We start from the raw sequence: 17,410 nt of genomic DNA, 5'->3' as shown, positions 1-17,410 counted from the left end.
CCAAGAATCGAGGGGGTTTTGGTGGCTCAGTTAGGCATCCAACTCTTGATTTCGGCTCCGGGCGTGATCTCAGGGTCATGAGATTGCGCCCTATGTTGGGCTCAAGTCAGCTTGAGAGTCTCTCCCTCTCTCCCTCTGCTTGCATGCTCTATCTCCATCCTGCCCCCCCCCCACAATAAATAAATCCTTAAAGGGGAAAAAAAATGTTGATTCTAGATGTATTTTTATTGATGTTGAAACTTAGCACATTATGGGCAGTAAATTATGTCCCTGTCCTTGTAAGATTTACCCTTGAGCATCTTACGTCTATCATTGGAAAGTGTTAGAAACCCCCTTTTAGGTGTTGTGATGAGAATATTACTGTTACTGTCAAGCTGCAGAACAGTCTCTAGCTAGCATACTTTTTTCTCACTAGCTGAGATCTTTGGGATCAAGTCTGATTGCTGGATTTGTTACCTAGGACCACTGAAAACACTTTTTAACCCTTCACTTGCTCTCTTCCAGGACCCTGATGACCGAAACAAGATGTCAATGTAAGAGCCTCTCTTTCTGACCTGTTTCCAGATCTGCCTTGTTTCAAGCCTATAAAAGACACCATCATCTGACTCCCTCTCATCTCTCATTCCTTCCCCTTCCATTAGAGTTACTGAAACCTCTCGAAATTATGGTTACAATCCTTCTCCCATGAAGCTTGAAGGACTTCGCCGCCCACCTAGTAAGACTAGTATGCATCAGAGCCGACGACTCATGGCCTCTGCTCAGTCCAATGCTGATGTAAGTGGCCTTCTCCCTCAAGCTGTACCTCACCTCTTCAGGGCCTTACTGATAATTACCAATAAATGCTTTGGTTCTTTGGCTGTGACTTCTTGCTTCCTTTTCCTTCAGCAAGCGTCTCATCTTTCTCTTGCTGTACTTAGTTTCTTCCTACCTAACTGTAGAAAGAGCAAGAACTTGAATGGGTCCTCTCCATTTATTCGTCTTTCTTCTCACCTTTGTGTTTCCCAGGATGTGTTAACATTGTCTAGCAGCACAGAAAGTGAGGGGGAAAGTGGGACGAGCCGGAAGCCCACCACTGGTCAGACTTCAGCCACAGCAATGGATAGCGATGATATCCAGACCATCTCCTCTGGCTCCGAAGCGGATGACTTTGAGGACAAGAAGAACATGTCTGGTAGTCTGGAAGAATGTTGGGGGTAGTAGGAAGGAACGGTAGGAAAGCTGGGATAGGGGCTTTTTTAGGGAAGCTAAAGAAGTTAGAAAACATTCAGATCTTAAAAGAGTTGATGTATGTATGTCTGGGAGGGTTCTCTGATTCCCAACTCAACTGCTAATGTTCAGCACATCCCCTTCTCTCTCCTTTCCATTTCCCCACTCTTTTGCCTTAGCTCCTTTACCCAGCTGATCTAATCCAGCTTGAAAAAACTGCCAATTAGAATCTTTGCTTTCAGGGTCACGGCTAATCAGTATTCCTACGTGCAATGAGTGGGATGGAAATGCAAGTAGAGGATCCAGTCGTGACGTGGGATGGTGCCTAACCCTGTTCTCCTTCCTGTCCAGGTCCGACAAAGCGCCAGGTGGCAGTAAAATCAACCAGAGGTTTTGCTCTGAAGTCCACTCATGGGATTGCCATTAAGTCCACCAACATGGCATCTGTGGAAAAGGGGGAGAGTGCACCTGTTCGTAAGAACACACGCCAGTTCTATGATGGGGAAGAGTCTTGCTACATCATTGATGCCAAGCTAGAAGGCAACCTCGGCCGCTACCTCAATGTGAGACCCCTCTCCCTCCACTCTAAATGCTGGGTTATCCCACTGTCCTCAGATTTCTAGTTCTTTTAACACAACTATGTAAACCTACCTTTACTTGTTAGAAATTCTTGATCTCTAGGATCTTAAAGATGTAGCTTTCTTTTAGAACTTCTCTGTGATGGGGAGGATCAAAGGGCATTGTTTTTTGTCCAGCTTACACTCACCCCCACAAAGCTGGGTTCTGTTTTCTCTGTTCTTATGGGTCCTGTCCTTAAACCCACAGCATAGCTGCAGCCCCAACCTGTTTGTCCAGAATGTCTTCGTGGACACTCACGATCTTCGCTTCCCTTGGGTGGCCTTCTTTGCCAGCAAGTAAGAGGGGGTCAGGGAGAGGGGGAAGGTTGGGTAAGAGCACCAGCCAGGGTTCAAGAGGGGGAAGGCCCCCACCTTTTGCCCCAGCTCTGCTCACACCTGGTGGCATGCTGCCTTCACCACCCCCATCCCTGTTTTCCTGTCCAGGAGGATCCGGGCTGGGACAGAGCTCACTTGGGACTACAACTACGAGGTGGGCAGCGTGGAAGGCAAGGAGCTGCTCTGCTGCTGCGGGGCCATCGAATGCAGAGGGCGTCTTCTTTAAAGGATAGCCTTCTTCTGAACTTTCCGAACCCTCCCTGAACCATCCTTTCCTCAGGAACCGGGTCTTCCTGACTGTTAAACTCTGACCCCCACGTCTCCAGTCTAGCTCTTCCCCCAGCTCCTAGTAGATAGAAATGGGAACTCTGGATCAGATCTTTTCCCATGTGGTGCTAGCAGGCAGGGTCCCTCCTCCCACCTCCTAAAGCATGGAGGCAGGGAGAGGTTGCCACGCCGACCTGGGCCTGATATCCCTTGGTCCTCCTGTGACCCCTCCCTCCCAGCCTTTATTTGTTCAAGTGTTCATGCTTCTGACAGACTGTATTCCTGGAATGAGGGCTGCATATCTACTGTCCTTGATTTGTATGGCTTCTTGAACATCTTTTTAACAAGATGTTAAAATGAAGATTGTGATTTGATTCATCTTCCTCAGCCCCCATTCTCCCAGTTCTGGGTCTTCAGAGACAGAGCTGTTTCCACCCCTCATCTTTCCCAAGAGGCAGCTGTCATTAATCTCACACCTTCTCTACCTTTGCTTTTTCTTAATTGCCATGTGAAATTTTAAAAAAGAAAACATTACATAACCATGAGGAAGACTAACTTAGTTTATTTAGTTGATCTCCCTTCTCAGTTCCTATTAGTCTCAGACACTTATTGCCATGTTTTACTTAATCTTTAATATATTTTAATTAAAAAAAAAAACCCCATTAACAGTACATTTTGGTCTGAAGTGGTCCCTCTGCTGAAATGCCAGGTGCTAGCTGTAATTCTGGCTTTAACCCAAAACACCGAATGTTTAATAAATAAAAATTAGAACTAGTTGCCATTCTATTCCAAACCAGCTAGCCTAGGGGATGAGGCCAGAGGAAGGAGGCAGTTAAGATCTTGGACCTGTGACGACAGAGAGCTGGCAAATAACACGTAGACCACCTGAGCAGTCCCAGTATGCGCCCCCCCCCCTTTTTGGCAGAGGTAGGGGTCATATGTACCCTCCTACACTCAATTCATTTGTGTCTCGGGAGGGGAAAAAGTTAAAGCTCAGCTTTGGTTTCTGGCCCAAGTTAGGGAACCTAGAAAGGTGAGCCTTGGTCCGTCTTTGGCAGAATGAGGCCCACAGATGGGATAATAAGGCACAACCCTGGCTCTGGAGGTCAGGGAATCTGAGGCAAACAGCTAGGGCCAAATTCTGAAGAATAAGGAATGTGAGTTGTAATTGCCACCCCCAGAGCTGAGGCAGGCCTCCAAAGCAATAGAAAGGACAACTTAGAATAACAGAGGGAAAATAAGTCCATCCCCCCTCTAACAAAGGATATACCAACCTCCCCTCTACCTGGGGATAGGCTGGTTAGAGTTTGGTTAAAGGCAACTGGGTGACAAAGAAGCAGGAGGTTGGGACGTAGAAGAACTCTCTCCTTGCTTGCTTTCTCCCCAGGGCTTAAGTGGTCCTCTGGGGAGGACAGGCTAGTTCCTTGGCTTTATGCGTTAATCTGAGGGGCAGCAGGGACAATGGTTCAGTCATTCTTACGATGGTTGTTACTGAGGACAGGGTGGCCGTTGGCTAGGGGCCGGCTCTTTGCTCCTCCCCCGGCTACAGCCTCCTCCCCCTCTGAGCTCTCCGTTTCTTCCCGGTCACTGCGTTCATCCTCTACCAGCTGTGGAAAGGGAAAAGAAGGGTTACATGCTATCCTCAAATGCTTAAGGAATGCCTCTCTCAGCAGGCTTGTCTTGCTGTACCCAGGGCCCCACAGTAGTTTCTTAGCAGGATGCCTGCTCATATGGGAGGGAGTCTGGGCTGTTTCTAGAGTTCAAGGGTGTAGGGCCTACAGAGCAGTCACCTTTCCAGTTATGAACTTGTGGGCCATGCGCAGAATGAGGTAGGCCCAGAAGATATGCAGCAGCTGTAGCACTCCCATCATGGAATTGAAGAAGTAGTAGCCGAAGAAAGCAGGATAGAGCTCCAAGGGGTAGACCACCGTGCAGTGCAAGATCCTGCATCAGGAAAGGATGGACAGAACTGGAAACACACAGAGGAGGTGGAGGAGGCAGCGGGGATGAGAACAGATAAGGGGAGAGGCAAGGCTCCTGATTCCTTGAGGACAGGAGTATAGACTGGCTTACTCACCAGAAGGGCAGGATGACCAGTCGGGTAATGATGAAGACGATGGCGAAGACGATGAAGATGTTGTTGCAGGTGTTTTTCCATCCCGCATAGTTAAACATCTTGGCTGACTGTACAGATAGCCCCCATCCATCAAAATAGGCTCCTGACTCTCCCGTATACATTTATATATACACTGGCTCTGTGCCCCCACCGCCTTGGTCCCAGGAAGGTCAGCACCCCCCACACCACCACCACCCCCAAAAAAGGGAGAGGGACAGGAGAACCTGCACCGGAGTCTCTTAGGTTTGAAGAAATGCCCAGCGAGCCTGACCTCTAGCAGGTAGTCAGAAGAGTCATGCAGAGCCATGATCAAAGTCCCTGCTCGGATGTAATTGGCAAACCAGGAGAAGCTGATGAGAATGATGGTTGCCACGTGGTGGATGATCTGTTCCTTAAAATCCTGCAAAGAAGATGCAGGCTCCAGGGGACTTTTTCGTGTTCCCCAGCCCCCACTCTAATCCTACTTCTTTCCCCTTCCACCTAGTTCCCCTTAACCCACAGTTCCATCCAAATACCCAGAAATCAAAGAGAAAGGCTCTCCATCCTGGGGCTTTGTTTTGGCTCCTAGGCTTAGGGGCATAGCTCCCTGACCTACCTTTCGCTTGACATCAGAGGCAATGCTGAAGAGCAGCGACCAGTAAAAAGAAAGTTCAATCATGTAGTACCAATACTGGGAAGGGATGGTGCTCTGGGAGAGAGGAGAGAAACAGAAAGGTGAGGGACCCTGAACAACAGGACCCGAAGGTCTCGCCTGTCCAACCCAGCCCTTCTAGCCCTTGTTTAGCACCATGACTACAGTGCCTTCTGCCATGTGTCCCAGAGATATCTCTTCACACAGGTGTACATGTCCTCGTCCTGTCCTACCTTGATTCTCTTAATCATCCCAGATAAGGAGTCAGGACCCCATCTCATACCTGTATGGGATAGCCCTCCCAAACCTTCTTCATGTCATAGAACCAGGGTTTCTGCAGAGAGACGGCGAGAGGTTAAAAGAGGAGGGGCCCACACTCTATGGCTTCACACCACCTTGACAGAAAACCTACTCCCACCTCCCAGGAACCCCGCACTCACATCCACGATGACAGCCATGCCAGCAATGAACGCAACCAGGTAAAAGGTGAATCTCCAGCTGGAAGAGGAAGCAGAAAGGATGAGGAGAGTGGCTGGGAGAGTGGCACAGCCCTCCAACCACTCCCAAGTGCTCGGAGATCTCCCTCTCAAGAGTATCATTGATATCCAAATTCGCCTCCTCACCAGGGCACAACCTCTCCCTGCACACAGCCATGGCCCACCCCTCCAAGCAGGACATCAGACCTTCCTCTGCCACCCAGCTTCTCCGGCCCCAACCTCCCCTACCTGGCTTCTCTGAACTTCTTGAGGAGACTGGGCCGATCCTGGTTGCGGCGGCGGCGGAACCAGCGCTCTACCTGGCGGCCAGAGAGCCCACTCTGCCGTGACAGGAGCTCTACCTCCGCCTGGGTGTTGTGAAGAAGCCCAGTATGTTCAACTGTGGAACTCGACAGCACCCCCATCCTCCTGCCACAGCCTCCCAGCAAGAACCTGGATCAGTACCACTGCCCTCTCATCTCGTCGCCTGCCCACATGGCGTTGGCAACCTGCGCCCTCCCCCAGCAGCACCCAGCAACTCCCAGAGCAGGGCCTGCGGCTCACACCTGTTTGGGCTGCTTGCCACTGGTTAGGTAGAAGTGCTCCAAGGTGGGGTTGGCTGGTGCCCGCAGCCGAGTTTTCTCCTTTACGTTCAGGAAGGCGGCCAGTGGTGTAGCCACATAACTGAGGAAGGGAGAGCAGTGAAAAGGGTCTGTCTCCTTTAAAGCACCTCAGTTTCTTGGTAGCCCCTAAGCTGGGAGGGGAAAGGGCTGCAAGCTCAGACAACTTTATCCTGGGCCTCAGTTTCCCGGCAACTCCCTCTTTGGCCTGCTTCGGCTGCCGAAAGCTGACAAAGCTGCCTGTGTTCACAAGTGACCAGGCAGAGTGGAGAGGGAGAACAAATAACCATTGAAGGAAAGGGCCTGGGGATGCTGAGCCCTCAGGAAGACAATGCTGCGTTCAGTGGGGGGCACACAGTAGGCAGGGATCTGGGTGGCCATAACAGCGGGGTCTGGGACCAATTAAACAGCAAGAAACAAACTTGAAGTGTGAGAAACTGTGGCTGGCAGCCAAGGCAGGCATGGGGGAAGGTTGGTATGCTCACAGCTCAAAGTAGTATCGAACGATGAGGAAGAGCAAGGCCAGGGGTAGTGTGATGTAGAGGTCTGAGGCTTTGGCGTAGACACGTCCATCCCGGTCTTCTAGATCAGCCCAAGTTAAGTTCACAGGCAGCCACAGCCGTTCCCACCAGAAGTAGTCATACAAGGTCTGGAGCATCCTGAGTGAGGAGGGGGGAAGTCAGAGGGTATCACAGGGGGCAGCTATATGGGGGAAGAGAAAGATGACAGACTGAAGCCCTGGAGTCTGGTCCCAGCCACATGGTGTTGGGCAAATCAGTTTCCTTGTCTGTAATATGGTGGCTTTCCAGTTCTAACATTTACCATTTACTGCAACTGAAAATGCTGCTGATGACCCCCAGGAGTCCCAGTTCTCTAGAACTAAAAACCTTGGGGTCTCCCCATCACTTTGCTACCCCAACAGGGAAGACAGGATCTGGCCCTGGAAGATGTAACAATCTGAGTAAAACCGGAGGCACCTTCTTCCCCTGCCCCCACGCTCCAACTACCCCTCTATCCCTCAAGCCAACCCACAGTTAAAAGCCTCCATGCAAAGGAAGCCCAAAAACAGATTGCAGGGCTAAAGCAAACCCTTCCCTACAACCCTTCTGGGCCAGAAGGTCCCTGGGGAAAATTAAGAGGCCAGAGTAAAGCAAAATTATGTCCCTAAAAGATGCTGAGCTCCAGGACAATCTGAACATCAAACTATTCCACCTGAGATTAACACCCCATGCCAAGCCATCCAATTCCTGCACATAAGGTAGAAGAACTATCTGAAGCACCTTTTCAAAAACAAAGTGAAGGCAAGGCTGTAAAGTATTAGGGATGGGGGGGGGGCGGTGCCTCAGTGGCTCAGTCATTAAGTGTCTGCCTTCGGCTCATGTCATGATCCCAAGGTCCTGGGACTGAGCCCTGCATGGGGCTCCCCGCTCAGCGGGAAGCCTGTTCTCCCTCTCCCACTCCTCCTGCTTGTGTTCCCTCTCTTGATGTGTCTGTCTCTGTCAAAAAAATAAAATCTAAAAAAAAAAAAAAAGGATTAGGGATTCATGGACAGACAATGGAATCAGAAGACCAAAACATCTGGTGGAAGTAAGAGCTATTTATTAAGGCTCATCCATAAAATAGTAACTAGTCTGCAGGGGAACACCCATCCCAAGGACTCAGGGAAAAGCTGTTACTTCCCATCTCCCCCCTCCTCCCCAGGGTCCACTGGGAGGCAGTGACCAACCCCTGGCCACTTGGATACTGGAATGAGGGAGGGTACAGACCTCCTTTGAGGTTCCCTCTAAAGGCATTGTCCAGTGCTCCTGAGGGGGAGAGCAGTTGCTGGGAGCTCAGAGCAGCAGCAAGATGGTCCTATGGAGTCAGTGATGCCAATACCAACAGAATGCCTGGCAGTCCTGGGACTCAGAACGCCAGTGGGATGACAAGGGCAGAAGTTTCTGGGCCACCTAGCCCTCATCCTCTCAGGAGGGAAGAGAGGTGCTGGTATTCAGGCTGGCATGGAACTAAAAGCTGACGCAGAAGGTAGTCTCCTCCCACCCGGAGGGAAGAGAGTGGGAAGACTGTTCTCACCAGGAACTGGAGACCAGTTGGTGCCACTGGCTGAAGGCTGATCAGATCCCAGCTGAGCTGGGCTGGTCCACAGCCTGCTCTTCCCATGGCTCCGCCCACACCCACCACAGTACTTGCGAAATCCCTCTCAGAAATCCCTCTCAGCCTGTCACGGGTCAGTATTCCAGCTCAAGGACTTTACCCTCTTGTCCCCACTCCTGGTCACTGCTCTCAGATGAAGTCAGAGGTCAGCACTGACAATAAAGGAGCTTCAGCTCCACCTTCCCCCAGTAACACTTATTCACACACACTCTAGGCTCAGCTCCCGAGGGCACTGCCCCTTCCCCCTCTACCTTAGCCAGAATAAATATTTAATTAGTTAAAGAGATGGAAGCCTTTTGAAAAGAACAAAATTAAATACACTTCTCCACGGTGGAACTTTCCCCACACAACCAAGTGCACAACACACTTTCATAGAGAAAAGATCAAGAAAGTCTAGCAGAGAAGGAAAATACAGAATGCCTCGATGTGCTAGCATGCCTCCTGCCTCTGGCTCATCCTTCCCACCTTTCTAGCTTAGCTAGATTGGGGGTGGGGAAAGATATCTGATGTGTCTCCTGGGCTCCACATCTCTTGGAGACCACCTTGTCCTCTACTGAGATCTAAAGCAAAAGTATACAGACAGGCCTGGATGTCGGGCCCCATCCCCACCCTGGTCAGTGGAAACGCAGGAAGCTTCTCTGTCAGGGACATTTTTAGGATTAAAGATTCAGAGGGCTGGCTGGGGTCCCAGAGGTTGTGAGTGGGGCCCCTCTCCCTGACTCCTGGAACCCAGGATTGTCTTCTGCCAGTCTAAACCTACAAAGAAGGTGAGGAGTTGGGGAAGTTAGCAGAAAAAGGGTCAGAGAGTGGTCGAGGGCAAGCACCAGGATAGGGCCATTATCTCAACCCCAAGACAAGATGACACCTGTCTACCCTTCCCATCCCAAGCAGGGAGAGCCAGAGAACATGGTGTGTCTACAGCTCAGAAATGCAGATTAATGGGGGCTCTCTCATACCTGGGTTGCAGGCTTTCTGTGACCACAGCCCTCTCTTGCTGCCCAGTATTTCCATTAGCAGAGCAAAGCTACCCATCCCTGCCCACTGTACCCCACCCCCAGGGCCTAGCCCAGCAGGGAGAGGCACCCGATTCAGCACAGTCAGGGCTTCTGACTCAACATGGGGGGGGGGGGCAGGGGCAGGGAGGACAACAGAGGGTCCCAGCAGCCTCACTTACACAGCCCCACAGAACCAACAGGTTTGCTCCTGAAGCAGCTCTGGTGGCTTCTTGGCACCAGCGCACCAAGCCAAGCACGGGATCCCATAAACAAAAGGCCGGGGCAAGAAGAGGAGATGTGAACTGGGCATAGGGAAGACAACCCTGCTTTTCTGGCCAGTTGGCCCTCAGGGTAGGTATTTGATTTTCTGATGGAGAAATCACACCTACAGATATTTTCCCACTCACAGAATGTACTCACCCCACACATGGAGATACAACAGAGTGTGTGTGTCTTGTGTATGTCTCTCCCTCCTCTCTCACACACACACACCTGCCTCAGAGACACAGACGCCACTCTCTGAGGCACAGGCTGGACAGGGGCCAAGAGAGCAGGGATTTCATGGGCATTGCATTACCAGGAACTTGACTAGGGCTCTGCCCAGCCCCCACTCTCCGCCCCATCTCTTGACTGACCCCCCCCAACCCCTCAGAGCAGGATGTAAAGGGGGCAGAGCCCTTTACAAGGCTCTGGGGGCTTATAAACCCAGAATGCTGAGAGGGCAGAGGTCTGAGTCCGTGAGGAAGGGATCTCACAGACTCAACACGAAAATAGTCCTGCGGGTCTCTGATTTACTGAAGAAATAATTGAGGAAACCAGGATCAGCAAAGGAGGAGAGACGTACAAACACAGGGTCCCACAGGCTTCCAGCCGCCACCCGCCACTGAAGCCTGAGAGACTACAAAAAAAGGGGGAGGATCCGAGTAGTCTTCTTGTTGAAAACTTTCTTTTGGCAACAGCACAGAAGCAACTAGAAGGCTGCAGCACGGTTGAGCCAACAGGAGGTGTGTCATTGCTCCAGGCAGCCGTGTAGGTCCCCAAATTTAGCATGTCTGGGCTGCCCCACTAGAGGCCCCAACACACCCAAATACTGAGTGTGACTAGAGCCTCCAGGGGCAGGGAGAGGCCGGCAGGTTAAAGAGGCAGAGCGGGGACAGTGCTGAAGAGCACAGTAAAGTATCCGCAGGCCTGCAGGCTCCTGGCCAGTGACAGGGAGGCGAGGAGGCCCTGCCTCCAGGGGGAAAGCTGGCCAGAGGCCCCAGTGAAGGGAGTGGGCTATGGGGTACCAAGGGAGACAAGGAATTCCCCTTAGAACAGAGAATCTGTGCAGGTCACTTTATGATTAGGGCCAGAGAGACAAGACTATGACAAGTCCTTATCCCTAGGAGCCCCATTACAAGTGCAGTCAACCACCCACATTTAGACCCAGTCACCTGGACTTTGGTATTGGGCAGAGACCCCTCCAACACAGACGTGGGAGTAACTGCCTGTTGGAGGCCTTTCCAGATTCATTTCCCTGTGAAGGAGGCATCATTCCTTGGGATCCTCAGAACCCCGTGCGTACTGAGTCTAGGAACTCAGGTAACTAAGCCCAGGTTGTGATGCCAGGAGCTTGGCTCCGGGAGACAGAGAAACCCCCAAGCTGAGGCCAAATATTAGTGCCACACACCTGCAATTAACCTACTTGCCAGAGAGCCTCCGGGCCGGTAATTAACAAGCTGTGGCCCAGAAAACCAGTTTCACCAGCAGCTTCCCCCCTCTTCGCCCCAGCCACACACACCCCATAACGGTATAGGAGCCTTAGCCTTGGGGGGCCGGGGCAGACACTCAGAGCCGCTCCTTCCTGTTTCCCGTTAAGCACATGGACGCTCTGACCTCGCTCTCGGAGTGGCCACAGTGGGCCGGTCCGAAGAAAAAGCGGCAGGACCCTCCCCACCATCCTACTCCAGCCATGGGACCCGTGCAGGCCAGGAGCGACGCCGCGGGCCCACTGCCAGGCTGGGGCTCTCGCGCAAATGGTCACCAAGCTCCTCTCCCCAACAAAGGGGGCGCCTGTGGCTCGGGGCCTCCGCGAGCAGCCCCGGGCCCCTACCTGTTGCCAGCAGGGCTTGCCTCGCCGGGCTGGGACGACGCGCCCCACAATGCCGAGGCGCCCGGCCAGCGTGCCCTCGGGCGGCACTGGGGGCCCGGCCGCTCCCGCGAGGCGCTCCGGCCCGCCCTCCCCCAGGCCCGCCGCCATGAGCGCGCCCGGCACAGGCCCCCGAGCCCGCGGCCGCCACCGCCCCCCGCCCGGCCGCCCGGAGCCCGCGCCCCGCTCCCTCTGCCCTTGTCGCCCCCCACTCGCTCCGCAGCCGGGGCCCTCTCTGCGGAGCCGCGTCGGAGCCGCCCCCACTTCTCCCAACTTTTCCGCTGCCGCTCCCCGCCCCACCCCTGCGCGCAGCGCCCGCGGCTCCCAAGCTGGGGTCCCGACTCACTCGGCGGCGGCGGCGTCGCGGACCTGGCCGGGCCGGGAGCCGCTGCTCCGTCTCTCCTGGCGTCCGCGGAGCTCCGGCTCCCCCCCCACTCCGGACTGGCTAGGCTCGCTCCTCTCCTCCCCCTTCCGCCCGCCGGCCCGCCCGCTCCCTCCCTCCTTCCTCCTCCGCCCGCCGAGCCCAGCCGAGCCGCGTCCGAGCCCAGCCCGGGAGAGCAAGGCCGCGAGCGGGCCAGGAACCGGGAGGCTGGGCGTGGGCCTGTGGCCCGGCGACCGCAAGGGAGAGGAGAGAGAGCAGCGGGGCCCGGGCCTCTGCGCGGGGCAGCCGCGCCCAGCCCCCGCTCCCTGCCGCCGCCCCTTTCCCGGCTCTGGGACCCGAGCCCTCGCTGGCCAGCCCCGCGGCCGCGCCCACTGTAATCTCGGCACCTGGAGAAGCCCCAGAGGAGGGAAGGCAGTGCCGGAGCCCCGCGGCCACTCTGGGCTCTCCGCGGCCCTCGGGGACAGACCCTCGAGATGCCCGGCGAGGAGCAGCCGAGCGCCTGCCTCACTCTCCCGCCCCCAACTGCGGTCGGCGACTTCAGCCCTGCTGCGGCCCCCAGTTCCCCCCGGCCGACCGATTGCCACACTTCCCACCTCTAGCCCCACTGAGCGGCGGAGGGAGGACGGCGCCCAGGCTTCGGACGAGCGAAGCCTGGGGGAGACCTTTCCGAGTGCGGTGCGCCCAGGCCAAGCTCCTCTCCCCGCCTGACCCAGGCAGCGGACCCTCGTGATTCCCTTGCCCTTCCCTGCGCAGAGCCTGCGGTCCCTGCGAGGTCCTCCACTCCATCCCCAACACAAAACCCTCGTTTCCACCCAAGTATGTAAAACCTTCCCGCAGCAGCACTTCTAACCCGCCATAGTTCTATGAAAGAGTCGACTGCCAGCTTTTGTTTTGTAAAATGTATCTGAGTTTGCCATCTACACTGTTTTTCCCTCTTCTAATTCATAGTTTTAAGAAGTCTTTTGTAAAACTGGCGTTTCAACAAGATGCGACATTCTCCTAGAAAACCGACCTGGAATCCTAGCATGGACGGAATGCGGCTAGGATGTGTTTGAAAGTTTGTTTAGAAAGAGAGCTGGCGTTTACTCCACTTAGGGGTAACTTCGTTTTTTACCTCGATGAAATGTTGGTATTTTTGTCCTGTCACAGTTAGAATCTTGGACAGTAGCTTCTTTCATGGTTTATCTGGTCAAGTTCAGGTGTTCTGATAGCTCTCAGGAAGGAGAGCGACCTCCCCACTATCCCAATTGAGAGCTTGGCCCTCACCTAAGGCTCTTTCTGGAAAGGTAGAGAAGCAGAAGCTGACTGATATCCAAGCTATTTGTTCGTTTGCTCTCTGTAGCAGAACCCTCACCCCATTCATTCCTACCAGTAGAGAAATGAGAACTACTGGCCCAACCCCTGGCCCATCTCCACCCAGACCAGCCACCTTTTTTAGCCTGACCTGCCCGATTTTACAATTCTCTGCAAGCCCTCCAGCTCTGTTTTCATTTGCCCCAGGATGAATTCCTCCCTGATTAGCTCTGCTTATGTGTAACCCTCTTCTGCCTTCCAATCCAAAGTTCCCTCTACCTTTCTTGAGAGTCCTCCCCAGATTCCTCTCTGCTATGTACCCAACACATCCTTTTCCAGAAGGGTTGTGTCTCTGCTTAGAGCTCCAGCTAACCTTTGGGTCCCTCTCTAATTCCTCATGCCTCTGTACTGTTTGGTTCTTTTCCTTTAGCTTCGGAGACCTTTTCCCAAGAAGTTTTCCTAGACGCCAAGTTTCTCCAAGGTGCCCACAAGACTTTTTAAATAATTCCTTAGAGGACTGAAGACTGTTCAACTTACTTTTAAGATAGTAGTGGGCAGGGGAAGTTTGGGGACAGAAGTCGGATAGTCAAGGCCTGAGAAATAAAGATAAGAGGGGTTACCCCCCCTCCCCCAGGAGACAAAAGAGAAGGTGGCTGGAGAAAGGGAAGTGCCTTTAGGCAGCATTAGAATGATGCTACTAGTTCTGTCAACATACTTAGGACAGTAGCTCGGGCCTGCGCACCACACACACACACACACACACACACACACCACACACACACACACACACACACACACACACACACACACACTCCCCACCTCAGCTGGACCAGGGGATTTTGATCACCACCTTTCTGACCCATCCCCCAGTGCCCTGGGCAGGCATGGCCACGCCCACAGTGCCCCAAGCTGCCTGCCTGGCTGTGACTCACTTCCTCTGTAAGGGCTGCTGAGGTGGCCTGAGGCAGAGGACACCATCAGCCTTCAAGCTGGGATTTAAGTATCTAGGCAGGCTTCTAGGACAGCAAAAGACATGGACCCCAGCTGAGGAAAGTCTGGGTGGCTTGTGCAATGCAGAAGCCTGTTTGGGTAAAGGACTAGAGCATGGCTACTACGTGAGCAGAGGAACTCAGGTGCCAGGAGCTCTGGGGAGAAACGGTTTCATAAAAAGAGAAAAATACCCAGGAGGAATTTCTATGCGTTCAGAAAGCATGCAGTGCGAGATTTTGCAGAAGAGCAATATGGAGTTGGAGTTGAAACCTTATTCATGAGTCAACAGATGAGGCTGTATTTTTTATGCCTGTCCCCTATATCCTCCACTAAGACAGACCCCAAATCAGCTATGCCCTCATCCAAGTAATGAAGAAAACACAGGAGAAGTTAGGAGACCTGGATCTGGTTCACTCCGCTTCCTGAGTCAGTAATAAGAGGGTGGCAGACCAGTCATCTCCAAGAACCCCTCCTACTCTGAAATTCTAAAATACAGAGCATGGGGGTGAAAGGTGATTAGTAAATTGGAAAACAACCTCAATCTGGCCCTGGAGTTGAACAAAACAAAACACCGGGACAAAAGGAGTGAGATTCCACCAAGTTTCAGTGAAGCAGCTGTAAACGCATCTTACATTCTCCCTTCTCACACTCCTGGACCCCAAGGATTACTCTTCTGCCCTGTAGTTGCGGTTCAGCCTGCCGCCTTCAAACTCGGGATTCAGCCCTGCTGATCTGCCAGGAATCCCTCACAGAAGTTCGGACTGAGAAAATAAGAGCCCTCTCTCCCTTCATTTCCCTCTAAACCTACTTGGAACGTGTGCCCAGAATGGACTCTAAAGGGCAGAGAAGGCCAAAGGCATGGGACTGGGGCTGCGAAGACACTCTGTTGGGGTAACCCAGCCTAGGAAGTCTCCTGCAAGTGTCTTGAGGTCTCGGGGGTGGGAGTGGGGGGACCCTTGAGTAGGTGTCTCCTTGGGGCTCTTCTGCTGACCATGCCTGCCCGCCAACTCCACCTAGAACCTGACGTTCTCCGGAGACTGCACTTTCTAACAAGTGCGCAAAAGGAGCCCGGGGACATCTGTGGGTGGAGCCAGAGCCTTGAAGACTTCAAGTGGCCACTAGGGGGCTCTCGGCTCTCGGTGGCTTCTAATGCCCTCCTGTGGCCAGATTGAAGATTGGCAAGATAGAAGTTGCAGAACAGAGCCAAAACTGGACTCCACAGGGAGACAAGTTAACAGTAACAGTTATCATTATAAAATAACATACATTATATCAATATTTATTGTTACATATAAGTTAACATTTTGAAATGTGGACCTGCTAGTCTGTGCAGAGCACTTTTCTAACTGGTTGCCTGGGTGGCTCAGACCATTAACTGGTTGGTTAACTGGTTGGTTTAACCATCTGCTTTTGGCTCAGGTCATGATTCTGGATCCTGGGTCCTGGGTTCCAGCCCCACATCGGACTCCCCGCTTGGAGGGGAGCCTGCCTTTCTCTCTCCCACTCCCTCTGCTTGTGTTCCTTCTATCGCTGTGTCTCTCTCTGTCAAATAAATAAATAAAAATCTTTTAAAAAATAAAAAAAAGTGCTCTACATGTATTAATTTATTTAATTCTCACAATAGCTTATAATATAAACACTATTATTACCTCTGCTTTGAAGATGAGGAAATTGAGCACGGAAAGGTTGAGGGAGGGATAACTGGGTAGCTCAATTGGTTAAGTATCTGCCTTTGGCTCAGGTCATGGTCCCAGGGTCCTGGGATGGAGCCCCACATCAGACTCTTCCTACTCAGTGGGGAGTCAGCTTTGCCCTCTGCTGCTCCCCCTGCTTGTTCTCTCTCTCTCTCTGTCTGATCGATAAATAAAATATAAAATAATATATAAAATATATAATATATAAAATATCTTTAAAATTTTTTAAAAGAAGAAAGAAAAGTTGAGATAATTGCTAAGGTCACATAGCAGACCAGAATTCTGAGTTCAAGAAGTCTGGCTCCAGAACCTTTGCTTTTAATCACCATGCTGAAACTGAGTCCCATCTTCCAAGTTGCCAGGTAAATTACAGGATGCTCAGTTAAATCACAGTTTCAGATAAACAACAAATGATTGCTATCCTAAGTATATCCCATGAAAAAGTTGGGTCATACTTAATACCAACAAATCATTAGTTGTTTACCTGAAATTCTAATTTAACTGGGTGTCCTGTATTTTTATTTATTAAATCTAGCAGACTTATTTTCAAAGGCATTTTTCTCTGCCAAATGCAGTCACATATATTACATAATTCAGTCCACCCAGGATGCCCTCTCCACACATTTCAGCCTCTTCAGCCTCTCCCAACAGTCCCATTTTTTTTCTCAGGTAAAGAAACAGACACAGAGACCTGAAATGACTAGCTGGGATTTCAGAACAGAAAAAGCTGCAGAGCTGGGCCTTGAACCCATATTCTCATGGCAAAAATTGGTGGATGTTTTCCACTTTAACAGGACACAAAGTGAGAAGCAGTGACTGCCACCCAGGAAATTTCCCTTCATGCATTCTGAGATCTAGTCTGCTCTGAGGAAGAGAGGCAGATCCCTCCTCAGGGATGTAAGAGAACCAACAAGGGCCTTCCTTGGCGGGGAGAGGGACAGAGGAGTGGGAACAGCCCTCCAGCTTCTGTGCCCAGTCCCCACCCGACCTCCCTAGGGAAGCAGGAAGGAGACAGCTTCTAGGTCCCAGGGAGCTGGCTGTGGGGATCAAGTGACTGCCTGCTCAGGGGCTCCCCCGGGCTCCCCAGGGCTGTTCAGCTGCTACTCTGTGCACCGACAGCCCCAAGCCTAGCTGCTGCGGTTGCGTCGCAGCCAAAAGGCGCCAGAAAGAATCTAAGACACAGGAACCCAGGTAGCCTCTCCCATCTCCCTGTCGCCTTTTGGGACCATGATGCTTCTGTCCACAGGGAACACCCTTTGCATTTTTCTCTCGTGACTCTGCTGATCTGCTCCCACTCTCAAATACCTGCTCTCTTTCTTCCTCACAGATCCAAACAGTCCCCTTGCCCTTCCCACCCAGGCTGGCTGGCTCTGATAAGTTAATAGGGAGTTTGGGGGTTAGGACCCCCTCTGGGGTGTGCAGGCTGGGGTGTCCCGCTGGTATGTGCCCCAACAGGTTTTTCTCTATCAGCCTTCTAAATCAGCCTGGAGCCTGTCTGACCTGTC

At 52.4% G+C, this 17,410-nt stretch overlaps 2 protein-coding genes across 9 annotated transcripts in view; one reads left to right on the top strand and one right to left on the bottom strand.

The window, feature by feature from the left end:
* The window catches only part of SETDB1 (SET domain bifurcated histone lysine methyltransferase 1), a 34,033-nt gene extending 30,936 nt beyond the window's left edge, over positions 1-3,097 (top strand). For all 6 annotated transcript variants that reach the window (XM_082685931.1, XM_082685934.1, XM_082685933.1 and 3 more), the window contains exons 17-22: positions 505-533; positions 642-774; positions 1,006-1,171; positions 1,558-1,769; positions 2,032-2,120; positions 2,268-3,097. In XM_082685931.1, coding sequence (XP_082542057.1) covers positions 505-533; positions 642-774; positions 1,006-1,171; positions 1,558-1,769; positions 2,032-2,120; positions 2,268-2,385 — 747 coding nt within the window. In that variant the 3' untranslated portion in view covers positions 2,386-3,097. The remainder of the gene's footprint in view (positions 1-504; positions 534-641; positions 775-1,005; positions 1,172-1,557; positions 1,770-2,031; positions 2,121-2,267) is intronic.
* Positions 2,969-12,437, bottom strand: CERS2 (ceramide synthase 2). 3 transcript variants are annotated; one of them, XM_082685958.1, is made up of 11 exons: positions 11,893-12,437; positions 6,755-6,928; positions 6,216-6,333; positions 5,899-6,017; positions 5,614-5,671; positions 5,457-5,507; positions 5,138-5,230; positions 4,814-4,942; positions 4,504-4,610; positions 4,217-4,370; positions 2,969-4,033 (listed from the first exon to the last, which is right to left on the bottom strand). In XM_082685958.1, the coding sequence occupies exons 2-11, from the start codon at positions 6,925-6,927 to the stop codon at positions 3,893-3,895; spliced, it is 1,143 nt and encodes a 380-aa protein (XP_082542084.1). In that variant the 5' UTR covers position 6,928; positions 11,893-12,437; the 3' UTR covers positions 2,969-3,892. The 3 variants fall into 3 exon arrangements, with proteins under 3 accessions (XP_082542084.1, XP_082542086.1, XP_082542085.1); XM_082685960.1 differs by lacking the exon at positions 11,893-12,437 and adding an exon at positions 11,511-11,590; XM_082685959.1 differs by lacking the exon at positions 11,893-12,437 and adding an exon at positions 9,839-9,861.
* Positions 12,438-17,410: the final 4,973 nt, after the last annotated feature.

This window comes from Mustela nivalis (assembly GCF_964662115.1).
Source record: "Mustela nivalis genome assembly, chromosome: 10".
In the NCBI taxonomy this organism is placed as follows: domain Eukaryota; kingdom Metazoa; phylum Chordata; class Mammalia; order Carnivora; family Mustelidae; genus Mustela; species Mustela nivalis.
This window is presented reverse-complemented; position numbering and strand designations above follow the sequence as displayed.

Coding starts and splice junctions, on each gene's coding strand:
- CERS2 (XM_082685958.1), bottom strand. CDS start 6,927: ATGCTCCAGACCTTGTATGACTACTTCTGGTGGGAACGGCTGTGGCTG. Junction 6,334..6,754: donor GTTCGATACTACTTTGAGCT/GTGAGCATACCA, acceptor TCCCTTCCTCAG/TTATGTGGCTACACCACTGG. Junction 4,611..4,813: donor CTTCTGACTACCTGCTAGAG/GTCAGGCTCGCT, acceptor CTATCTGTACAG/TCAGCCAAGATGTTTAACTA.